Here is a 12,454-nt window from a genome sequence, read left to right as displayed (position 1 = left end):
CTGAGTGCCAAGGGCATGGAGCCGCAGTTCATACAGGCCCTCTCTGTAAGGCCCTCCCTCAAATGCTCGAAGCCGAGGCAAGAAGGGCAACGATCATGGCCATCGTCAGGCTCAAGGAGGGCCACACAGGCGCCACACACATGAGCCATCAGCAGAACACTGGGAGAGGGAGCACTGCCTTCACCAGTAAACTACTAATTCAAGAAAAAACAAAAAAAGTATTACCGGGAGAGGACGCGTGAGCGCAGTCTTCACCAGCAAGTGACTGAAAATAATGACGCACTCAAATATACAGCAGTGTTCCCGGGAGAGGACGCGAGAGCGCTGCCTTCACCGGTAAGTGACTGAAAAGAAACACACAAGTGTTACAGGGAGAGGGCGCGAGAGCGCTGCCTTCACCGGTAAGTGACCGAAAGAAATACGCAACAGTGTTACAGGGAGAGGGCGCGAGAACGCTGCCTTCACCGGTAAGTGACTGACTGGAAAAACTTTTACCAAATAAATCTGGTAACCTAGAACACAGCCGAGCTGTTTCTATAAGGGAGCTATCAGTAGCGAAATTAATCCCAGTAGTGAAAATAATCCCAGCAGTGTTGCCGGGAGAGGACGCGAGAGCGCTCCTACATCGACATAATAAATGGTCTTGAGCCCTTTAAACAGATATTAACTGATAAAATTATTCAATTAATGCCTTCTCCTTGTGGAAAAGCCAACAACAATCCTTCCTCCCGTGCACAGAAAGGAGGGGCTCTTCACAGAGACAGGTATGTTGTCAATGTGTTGGTGATAGAGAGAAAGCAAGAGAAACTATTTCATGCCGCAGCTGAACAATGAAATAAGAATTTAACCATTTTAAAGCTCTCTGATGACAGCTCTCCGTGGCTACGGAGGATTGCATTTCTCCACAGCCGTCGAAGTCCTCATATGCGATATGAACGACATTTATCCTGAGTGGGCCAGGCGCGAAAAAAATTGCCTCTGTGATCCTGTCTCTATTGTTTTGTGTGATTTGACTGGCAGTCTGTCTGCTTATAGGTCGGAATGAAGCGGCCACCGATTATTGACAGGATGGGTACTTTATTCTACCGGACTCGTTCGCTTCTTCACTAGACACGCTCTACCGCTCGCTCTCCTCGCTCGTCCACTCACTCGCTGACGTCACTCACTCACACACGCATACGCACACTGCCAATCTCGCGCACACACATATGCTACTCGTAACACTATGCCTCGTTATTGCGACGTTCATGTTAGATTTAAGATTCAAGATTCAAGATGCTTTATTTATCCCGAGGGAAATTATTGAATTTTATTATTATTAATTATTAGACGTTCATGTTTTCTCCCCCATCTATTGAAAGTTAGGCTATTAAACATGTTGCATTCTATTAGGGCTGGGCGATATGGGCCAAAATGAATATCTCGATATTTTTTTACTATATCTCGATACACGATATATATCTCGATATATTTTGAATCTCCTCTAGAGCACATCATAAATGCTCGATTCAACCATGTCTGGCATAATGTTACGTCAGTAATAATTCTAGTATTACTGAAACATAAGTCTGCATGTAGATTACATGAAACAACATATTGTTTAAACTCATCAGTGCTTTCTATTGGAACAATTTAGAACTTGCACATAAGAAAAGGAAAATCACAGCAAGTTAGATTTACCAACACAGCATTTATTCAAACCGTTAATTATTTATTAACAGTTTGAATAATAATTATTATATATACACTGCCAGACGAAGGATCCAGTGCTATTCTTTTTCGAAACCAAATCCTCAGTTTCCATCCTTTTTTCTCTTTCTGGCTGTTCTCACTCACCAGTCGGAGGTACACGCACCTACAGCAGCGCGCCTTCCAGACTACGTCACACACGCGCGTCCATGAGAATCTCGTGGACTCGCAATGGGCGGGGGGAGTGAGTTTAGAGAGCCACCGGAAATAGCGAGAGAAGGGAACGCTGTGCGTTAAACAAAGCCCCAGGAGAAGCCCAATCCCTATGAGAGCTCCCCACGCTACAGCCATCAGGAGGCGCACAGAGCTTTTATCCGTGATATTATATAACCAATTATATTATATTATATTATATATAGAGCTCCGGGAGTCGCAAACGGCAACAATCACTTTCTCCTCCGTGCTGCAGTTCACCCCGGACTGCACTGCACCGAGTTTGACGGTTGAACGCTGGTTGGCTGTTACGTTACACATGTCACTCAGTGGCCACGCTGTTGAACGCTGATTGGCAGATACGCGTCTCTACGTTCACTTTGTATGAGATCTTGTCGCCCCGTCGTGTGAAAGCACAACGAGTATGCCGGCGGCGGCAAAAATAAACATTGCGTCCCAATTTATATTCGATGTTCGCGATATGGGCATTTTATACATCCCCTGGAGATCATCTCGCGATACATCGCATATATTCGATATATCGCCCAGCCCTACATTCTATACGGCCTGATTATGTCATTATTTAAGCTACATAGACTAATAAGAAGCGCTAATAAGGATATTTGACTAAACCAACCAAACAGTTGAGGGTTTTTGCCTACCAGCAAAAAGCATTCTCCAACTGCAATCTTTGGTTATTTCTTTATTAATTTAGCTATACTTTAATAGTATTCTTTCTGTTCAAATCTGTTCAGTGTTCCAAATTATTTGTTATTAAATGTTACATAAAGTTAATTGGTATGCAAGTGTTTAAATAAAATGCTTTTTAAATTTAAAAAAATCGTGGGATGCATCGAACCGTGGGTCAAAAATCGTGATACAAACCGAATCGTGAGTTTCTGTATCGTTACAGCCCTGATGTGGACTGACAGCTTTCATATGAGATCGTACACAGTACTAACATGTCACTTTGTTACTGAAGATTGGAAAAATTTCAGTCGAGTGATTTCCACCTCAGAAAAACGGCCCCCAACATACAAGAACAGATTACCAAAGAACTTCTTGAAGTTGGCGTTTCCCATGACAAAGGTTGTCTTTGTAAGTGACCAGGGCCCCAACATTAAGGCCGCACTCAAGAATTGTAATTGGGTACCCGAGGCAGCGCACGTACTCAACGCTGTTCTAAAGCACACATTCGAAGAAAGGGACGCAACAGATTGTATGGGCGAAGTGACTGACCAGATTATTCAGTGCAAGCATCTGGTTGCTTACCTTAAAAAGTCTGGCAGTACAATTGCCTTCCGCATGCTGCGGTTCAGGAGAGTGAAACAAGGTGGAATAGTAAGGCAGAGATGATGAACTCAATCGCGAGGCAACACAGTGAGATTCGATGACTGCTCGAAGAAAAGGGTCAAGAACACCGCTTCGACGGCATACAGGTGGAGGTCCCCAATGCAGTTGGCAAATTCTTGACCCCCTTCAAACATGCCTCAGAGGATATGGAGGGAGACCAATATCCAACTATCAACACCGTTTTGTTGTGGTACCAAGGGCTGCGGAGGCACTGTGAGTCTAGGTACAGCGACCCATTGTACATGCAACACATCCGCAGACGTGCCGGAGAGCTCTTGAGCGAGAAGATGATCCAGTGTTTCCCACAGACCAAGGACCAATGTGTGGTGCGCGGGGGGGGGGGGCGCAGGCGCAGCACGGCGGCACGGCCGTCAGTGAGTGTGCATGTAACTCCACGTTTACATGCGGACACATCTGATTCGCATAGATGTGGAAGAACAGCTCAATCGGAATAGAAAAGTATCATATATATACCAGACCTGCAAACTCCTCAGAGGAAAAAAGGTGACAGTGTCATGGGGGGATTTTTTTTGGATTGTAATATGCAAATTACACTAGTCTGAGCATGACTTAACAAAACTCAGCATACTTTATCAAAAATCAAAGTCAAAACATCCTTGAGGCTTATAAAAAATATTTTATTTACAACTGTCACGCCTGTGGGGTGTTCCACAAAGCCGGTTTTATCACATAACCGGGTAAGTTAACCCAGGGTTTGCTGTAACCCTAGGTTTTCCGTTCCAAAAGGATCACGGTATGTTAGTTGCTATAGAAACATATGCTCTGAATCAAACCTGGTCGGAGCAGGTTTTGCGCAGGTTAAGTTTGAAACATAACCCTGTTTTGGGTATTTAAACCCGCGTTCACCGCAGATTTCATGTGTTCACAATGGCATGCCCTTTTGATGAGAGAACTGCTGATATCGGAGCGCAAATTATACGTGCATCCACCGGGAGCGATTGATAAGACCACGGCTCGACAACTTGGCATATCAAATGACTTTTTGCTGGAGTGGAGAGATAGGCCTATAGATTCTCACGCAAATCTTTAATATATTTAAATAGCCTTACATAGCCAACACTACCAATCGAGGACCTGGCCTCAGTTCACTCCAGACTATTTGCGTAGCCCTCCGTTTTTTGCAAAAGGTAGTTTTATCTAGGCTATAATGTTGGAGATGCTGAGCACATCTCAGTCCTTTCAGATGACCCATCCAAGATTTGTATCGGCCTCCTATCATACAAACAGCAATATTGTCTGAGTACTATGCCGAGAGGCACTTACAACACAAAGTATAAATTAGTCCTCAGTGGAGGACTATTTTATACTATAGTCTCTCTTTTATACTATAGTCTCCAGTGGACTTGCATCCACTGGAGAATGTTTGATCGTTACACGCACTAATCCATCTTGATCTGTGAAGTTGATGAATTGTCACTTTTAGGTTTTCTACCCAGTTACCAAAAAAATAAACTTTTGGAATAGTATGCGCTGTGGCAAGCACATGGTTTGCATGCGTTACTTCGAAGGCAAAAAATATATAAAATACAAGAAAACACAAAAACCTACATTCAACCAGTGGGGTATGGCCCCTGACTCTCTGAGGAGGTAGGTACCTCCAGGTACCCCCTCCATGCCAGGGCGCCCTGAATTTATGTTTATTAACAGCTCCTCCACCGGGGTCAAGACAATTTGAGGGCCAGATCCAGTCTGCCGACTGTCGGCCTTTTCACGATTGGCTTAAAAAAATGGCTTATTTAAATTTATACCAATACGATGGTGGGAAAAGCTTACCAGTTTGTATGTTTTTTATACTTCATTTTTATACTTGATCCGCTGACCGCTTGGAAGCCATCGGAGTACATATTTTTTTAGAAGAAAGGGGTTATGTGGTAGGATCTTTAAGAATGCTTAACTGGGATATTTATATATTCATGGCTGAAATATTAAGGATCATGCTTTTGACGTGTAACTAACGCATTTACGCGGTCAGCGATCCGCTGCCAGGCTTTGGTTCTCCGGGTTGCAGAGGCTTTAGCGTTCCCTTTTCTTGTGATAATGTCCTTCTCCTCGTCATAGCTCTCCAGGGGAACCTGAAGTTCCATTTCTTTGAAATAAGCGGCCCGTTTCGCCATTTCGATCAGGGTTTCCATGATCCATACATCACGTCTTTTTAGGTTTGGCGTGGACGCGCACAACCCTGTGTTAACCAACCCCGAGTTGATTTGAACTAATGCTGTGGAACCGAAAACTCTGGGTTAGTCGGCACAGGGTAAATCAACCTAGAGTTCAACGTTAACTCAGTGTTTGTTAAACCTCCGTTCGTGGAACACCCCTCTGGACGAGTGTTTCGCAAGCTCTCTTGCGTTGTTTGGCCGCATGCATGCGCGGTAGCCAGGCGACCGTCTCATCCAATGGCGAGCTCAGTTGGCGCTATGTGCTTCAAGATTCCGATTGGCCCAGAGAAATGTCAATTATAAGAATGATCCAATAATTTTTCGCAATTCTGGACCCCCCCTCCCCAAAACAAAACTCTCCGGTTCTACACGATTCACGTGAATGACCAAATTGACCAAGAAAACGGCGATTGTCGCCGAAAAGCGACAAGTTTGCAGCTTTGATATACGCCTCAATCGGTTCGGAATACAATTCTATGCGGAATAGAATAGGTGGTGTAGTCCGCTATAAATACTTATTCCGATTAGTTTGGGGTTTAACTTGGAGCAGCTGCAGTAGTTCGCAATTGGTCCACTCCGTCTGTACTTTAATGCACACCGAACTTTACCGCTGTCAAGGAAATTGGATTTATTGCCTGATTCACGTCTTTGATATTACCACTCCATAGTAGTTACAGTAGTCCGGTAACTTATCAACCCCAGCCTGTCCGGTTGCTAAGCGACGGGTGACATCGGTGGGTTCATGTGTTAGCATCGTCGCTCTCGCTCCGTGTGTGTGTGTGCGTGTGAATGACAGGGAGAACGAGTGCTATGCAGAGATGAATGGACGGAACGATTTTTAGATTTCCAAATCGCGTTATTGAAAAAAAAAAAAGACAGAATCAATTCGTGGCGCTCGATGTTGATTCTGTGGCGCCACGCCACACAATGGTCTATGTATGGGAAACACTGTGATCATCTCCCCTATCCATAAAATTGCCGCTTTCCTCTCCCCACGTTTTAAGACCCTAAAGATGCTCTCGCCAGATGAGAGCTTGGCAGTCCAAGTGGAAGCAAGGAGACTGACAACAGCCCCCATTACCCATAAATTCAAGGTAAATTGAAGCCTTATTCTTACTTATAGCCTGTATTGTGATATGGTTTATTGTGATATGGTATCTGTGACATGCACATGCATTTATATTTTGTTCTAAAATAAGTAAACGTTCAACTACTTACCTATTTGTTGGCTGCTTACTAATTCAGTGTTGATATTGTGTATGCTTAGTGTTTAATATTTATTAAGGATGCTCTTGTTATATGGTTACCAAATATAGGAAATCAAAACTAGTCTCGTTAAAGGCACCCAGTGCAACTTTCGAGGCAAAAATGAACATTCAATTTCTAGACTTTTTTACACGTAGTATATTTCAATAACTCCCTACCGTTACATATCGACATTCAAGGAGCGAAGATGAGACGTCGTTGTGTGGTGAGAACTGATAGAAAATCGTAAACAAAAACAATGGGCACCATCTTCTTGATTATAGGGGTAAAAGCCAAGGGCTACATATAAAATAAAAAAGGGACTCCATAAACACGAACTAAATAAAACATGACTTCTGTGGCATTGAGTGTACCTGTTGAGAGTGATGATAGTTCGGTCTGACATTGTTCTCTTGCTCTGCGTCTTCCTGCTGACGTCTGACTCGTTTATGAGGGGTTTCTCCTTCCGACGGAGCTCTCTTGTGAGCCATCCTAATGTGCAACGGTTGCCAGAAACAAGGAAGTAAATTATCTTTAATTAGAAACGTCTTTTAACGACCCCTGGTCGTTTCAAAATACAACAAGTTGGACAAAAGAGTAGTAAAATAAACCATCGTTTCCTAATATCGTAGAATGTAACTGTCATGGACTGTACGACTTAAGACTATCGCAATGTAGAACCAATAAGTTATCAACGTGTTCGAATACAAGTAAACCTACTTTCTGAATCAAAACGAATGTCCCCAATTCAGTTTGACCGTTTAATGCTCCTTTGGAAGTCCACCGTTTTATCCATGGCACAATTTGCACACACACAAAACCGAACTGACGGTAGACATGACACCATCGCAACAACGAATTCGCGCGCAATGTAATACAGCGAGACCCGACAACAGTTCGTAGCATAGGTACATTTGGTACCAGTAAAGATGTTCTTGGGGCCTATAACATGCCACCGGAGTGCCTACCTCACCTGAGTCAGCCTCCACTTCCAAAACACGGACTGAAGAAAAGTACACCACGGAATGTGTATGTGCCTGCTTTTTATGTGCTTCTTCTTCTTCTTTTTTATTTTCCGTCAGCCTGTATGCCCTTGCGGCACATTGCTGTCACCCACAGGACAAAACATAAATAAACACACAAACAATCCAAAAAAATAAATATATATGTATATATGTTTATGTATATATATATATATATATATATATATAGCCCCATCAGTGTATATTTGTATGTACTGTCCCCATTTGTTATTTAGCCTTTATATCTTGTATCTATCTCTGGCACTGGTAGAATCCATGGTGGTATAGTTGGCCAGTGCACTACAGGGGCCACCCCCTCCTCCCCAAACTCCATCCTTCCCATTTCCTCATTGACTTTAATTTACAGATATACTGCATTGCCAGCTTAGACCTTCTGATTCCCAATGGGGTCTCCCCCATTTCCACAAGTAAGGCTGCAATTGGGGTGGAATGGAAGGCCCCACAGACGACTCTCAGTGCCTTTGCCTGCACTACATCTAATCTCTTGAGAATTGTTTTTGCTGCCGTCCCGTAACACAAACACCCATAATCTATCCTCGATCTGACCATTGCCCTGTAAATCATCATCTGTGTATCCTGGCCAGCACCCCACAAACTTCCTGATAGGGACCGCATGACATTTATAACTTTTCCACACTTGCTCACAATACTGTCTATCTGCTTTTTATAAGTCTTTCATCACAAATTACTCCTAATAATTTAAACTATTTTACCCACTCTACTGCTTGCCCATACATTTGCAAACCTTGACCCTCCGTTTTCCTATGGCCAAATACAACATATTTAGTTTTTTCCGTTGAAATCTTAAATCCCCACCTGCTTCCCCATTCCATTATTTTATTTAATGCCTCCTGGATTTTCTCTGTTATGTGTGTGATGTTCCTGCCTCTTTTCCACACTGTTCCGTCGTCCGTCAACAATGAGAAACCAAACCCTGATCCAATGTCTTTAAAAATGTCATTCACCATTACATTAAAGGCCCACTATGCAACTTCGGGCATTTCTTCGCTGTTTTCTTGGTCTTGGCACGCACATTTCTCTACACAGCGCCCCCTACAGCTTCGTAGTGGATATTTTACAACACTGTCGTAACAACTCGTTGACGACCCTTCCCCATGCACTTCTACGCGAGCCATGTGCATTTGTTTTCAAAGAAGACGGCGAATGCGTGGAGCCATGTCCGAAGTAGATGTTCATAAAGTGTAGGCAATGTTACATCTATACTGTTAACTGTTCCTTTCAGGATTAAACCTATGAACTTAACAGCGAATTAAATCAATCACTCCGAGACCGTTTCAACCATGTGTGTCTTCTTTAATTGTTTACTCTTCAACTGCCCGGGCCCGTAGTCTTCCGGTGCGTCACATCAACACATTCCTGAGTGCAACAAATAATACGTTCCCACATTGCTGCATGGTAATTCAGTACATGACATCCCCCTTTTACTTGGATCCAGGGCTCTACACTAACATTTTTTTTCAGGAGCACTCGTGCCCCTAAGTTAAAAAATTTAGGAGCACAGGAAAAAAAAATGGGGGCACAATAGATTTTTGTTTAGAACATTTATTAGCGTGCAGAAATTGCACACACCAACAGCACCAATTTACTAAAGCAAAATTAAGACAAATAAATAGACAAGATTCAATTTAGGCTACACAAAACAGCACAAATTTCAGCTTCCACCGTACCAGGGGTTATTGGGCTGGGACTGGGTGCGATTTATATAGAAATCGGGACAGCGAGAATGCTAAGTGGACTCGATGTGTTTCACCACAGCATTGCGTTCCAGATTAGGGTTCCCGTTATAAACAGAGGAGCCTGCCATTGCCGATGGGGCTACCTTACAAAATGTACAGACTTAGCATCATAAACTAGCCACCCGAAATCCTTCAACCAGTCGGGGGTGAATTTGTAGACTTTATCGACTACAGTAACAGCATTAAGTTTCTCCATGCAGTATTTTCATAATATTGTAATGACCACGGAAAAGGCAGTGAATTAAGTATTGATCAGACAGCGATTTAGATACTTAATAAACATTGGAACACACAAGATTGGTAACCATAGCAACGTAGGCGAACAAACCCGCTAAACCCTCCCGTAGTGCTCCCCGCGCTACGTCCATCCAGAGGCGCACAGAGCTTTTGGCCGTGATATTATAAATGCAATACAATTATATTATATCATATACTATCCTATATAGAGCTTGGGAGTCGCAAACGGCAACAATCACTTTCTCCTCCATGCTGCGGTTCACCCCGGACTGCACTGCAGGGAACGGTTTGCCGGTTGAAAACTGATTGGCTGTTACGTTGCACACGTCACTCAGTGACCACGCTGTTGAACGCTGATTGGCTGTCATCACGCGAATGTCGCGGCAAAGTTTAATGTTTCAACTCGAGCAAAAGTGGCGTGCTGCAAATCCACCTGAAATCCACGTGAACGCGCTCGCCCGTGCCTGGCAAAAGTGTCGCGATGCAAATGGAATCGCTGCTTTGTATGGAATCGTTTCGCCCCTTCACGTTTGGTGTGAACGCACAGTATAGTGCGCTGTGGAGCAGTCACTCGCACGCGTGCTCCTGTTTTGTTTTTCTCGTTCGCACGCCGAAATATTCACTCGCAAATGCGAGTGAAATGGGCGCACTGTAGAGCCCTGCTTGGATCAGAACTTAATGTCATCAGAAACCTAAATCAATACCTGTTGTAATTAAAACTCGTAGCTCTGCTATTAATCAACTCATCTCTAGAAAAACTTCACATTGTAACTTATGTAAATTAACCTTTATCTGAAAATGATTTCTTATTCTTATTCTTAGAATTTTCCCATTAACCATTGCATTAACTATTCACCAAGGTATCTATTTAAAACTGCAAACACCTCAGTTAACAAGAACGGTCAACTGTATTTCCATATAAGCAAATTCAGTAACTCATTGCCACTGTATTAAATCGTCACAAAGTCTTTCAGTCTCTCGGGAGGCTTCCTTTGCCTCTGAGGTCTCGAGACATGTCCGTCGGGCACAGCTGGCACAGCTGGACCGTCGTGAGAGTTCATGGCCTGCTGTTGCGCTGGGTAGTCTTGTGCGCTCGCGTCTTCCCGTTCGTGCTGGCTTGTGATGTACTTTTTCACGTAAGTTGTGTTCCGACTGTATTGAGCTCCCTCCGGTGATTCTACAGTCACTTGGTTGCCGTGTTTGTGGATTATTGTGTGTGGTGTTTTGTTGAAGTTTGTGCTGACTTTGTCCACCTTTTCTTGTTTTAACAGCACTGTGTCTCCCATAGCCACATCAGAGTGCTCAGCTTTTCTCAGATCGTCTGCGTAAAGTTTGTACTGTCCTTTTTGTTCTCCATCTCGGTCTTGCAGTTCAAAATCCATGAATGTTGGTGTAATCTCAGGCAGCTTCCCTCTCATCTTTCTGTTGAATAAGAGTTCGGCTGGACTTTTTCCTGTGGTGTTGTGCGCAATTCCCCGATACACTGTGACGTATCGCCTGAGTTCTTTCTGCCATTCCAATCCGGCAGATTGCGCGATTCTGATTCGTTTCATGAGCAAGCTGTTCTGGCGCTCGACTTCGCCGTTTGCTTGAGCCCATTTTGGTGGTGTTTTGAGATGTACAATTCCTTTCTCTGCACAGTAATCACGAAACTCGTCAGACTTGAACTGTGGCCCGTTGTCAGATCTTAGTGTCATTGGAAGTCCGTGTCTGCTGAACATGTTCTCGAGGCTGTCGATGACTTTGTCAGTTGTCGTAGAGGTAAGAACTTCATATTCATAATACCTGCTGTAATAGTCCACTGCGACTAGAATCGAATGTTTTGATGGTAAGGGCCCAAGTAAATCAACAGCTAGAGCCTGCCATGGCCCTTCGGGAAGTGTAGTTGGTCTGAGTGGTTCGGGTGCGTCTGGGCGTGACGTGATCTGACACCCGTGGCATGATTTGCAGTATTTCTCCGCCGCCCTATCCATCCCTGGCCACCACACTTTAGTTCTGAGATGCTGTTTTGTGCCCACTATGCCCAAATGTCCTTCATGCGCCAGCGTAAGCGCTCTTGAGCGTAGAGTGCTGGGAAGCACAATGCGCGTCCCCCTCAGAACTATGTATCCTATTACGCACAGTTCAGCTGCAGTAGGTGCATATGGCATACATTTCTCAAAGTGTCCTGTCTTTATGGCCTCTCTAACCTCGTTCAGCTCCGGGTCGGTTTTTGAGGCTTCTTCCACCTCTCTCGCTGTCAGTGCCCTGGGGGTGGCATTCACCGCAACGAACCGCACATATTCCTCAGCTTCGTGTGCGTGTTTTCCCTTGAGGGCTGTTTCCCCCATCAGCCTCGACAGTGAGTCCGCGATGTTTTTCTTGCCAGCCACATGCACCACCTTGAAGTTGTATGGTTGTAGCCGCAAGACCCATCTCTCCACCCGGGCACAGGGTTTTGAGCGCGGGCTGTAGATTGCCTCCAGCGGCTTATGATCAGTCACAAGCTCAAACTGTCGGCCGTACACATAAGGGTGCAACCGTTCACAAGCCCACACAAGAGCTAAGGCCTCCTTCTCCGTTTGAGAGTACCTTTTTTCACAGTCACTCAAGCTCCGACTGACGTAGTATATCGGAACCCTCTCGCCTAGTTGACACTGCACAAGCACAGCACCGAGGCCAACAGGGCTCGCATCTGCGATGACTTGTATAGGTGCGTCTTTGTCGAAGAATGCCAGAGTTCCAGCCTTTGCCAGTGCCC

The 12,454-nt window shown here is 44.4% G+C and overlaps 1 protein-coding gene across 2 annotated transcripts in view; it reads right to left on the bottom strand.

Moving 5' to 3' along the window:
* The window catches only part of si:dkey-119f1.1 (Structural maintenance of chromosomes protein 6-like), a 201,691-nt gene extending 193,893 nt beyond the window's left edge, over positions 1-7,798 (bottom strand). Inside the window, exons 1-2 of one of the 2 annotated variants that reach the window (XM_060042093.1) lie at positions 7,651-7,798; positions 7,052-7,169 (exon numbers count right to left, since the gene is read on the bottom strand). In XM_060042093.1, the coding sequence (XP_059898076.1) occupies positions 7,052-7,168 (117 nt within the window). In that variant the 5' untranslated portion in view covers position 7,169; positions 7,651-7,798. Of the gene's footprint in view, positions 1-7,051; positions 7,170-7,645 lie in introns of both variants that reach the window. The other variant, XM_060042095.1, reaches the window with a different exon arrangement.
* Between the last annotated feature and the right edge of the window lie 4,656 nt (positions 7,799-12,454).

The sequence above is a fragment of the Gadus macrocephalus genome, chromosome 21, assembly GCF_031168955.1.
Source record: "Gadus macrocephalus chromosome 21, ASM3116895v1".
NCBI lineage: Eukaryota > Metazoa > Chordata > Actinopteri > Gadiformes > Gadidae > Gadus > Gadus macrocephalus.
The sequence above is the reverse complement of the archived record's forward strand: the minus strand, read 5'-3'. Positions and strand labels throughout refer to the sequence as shown.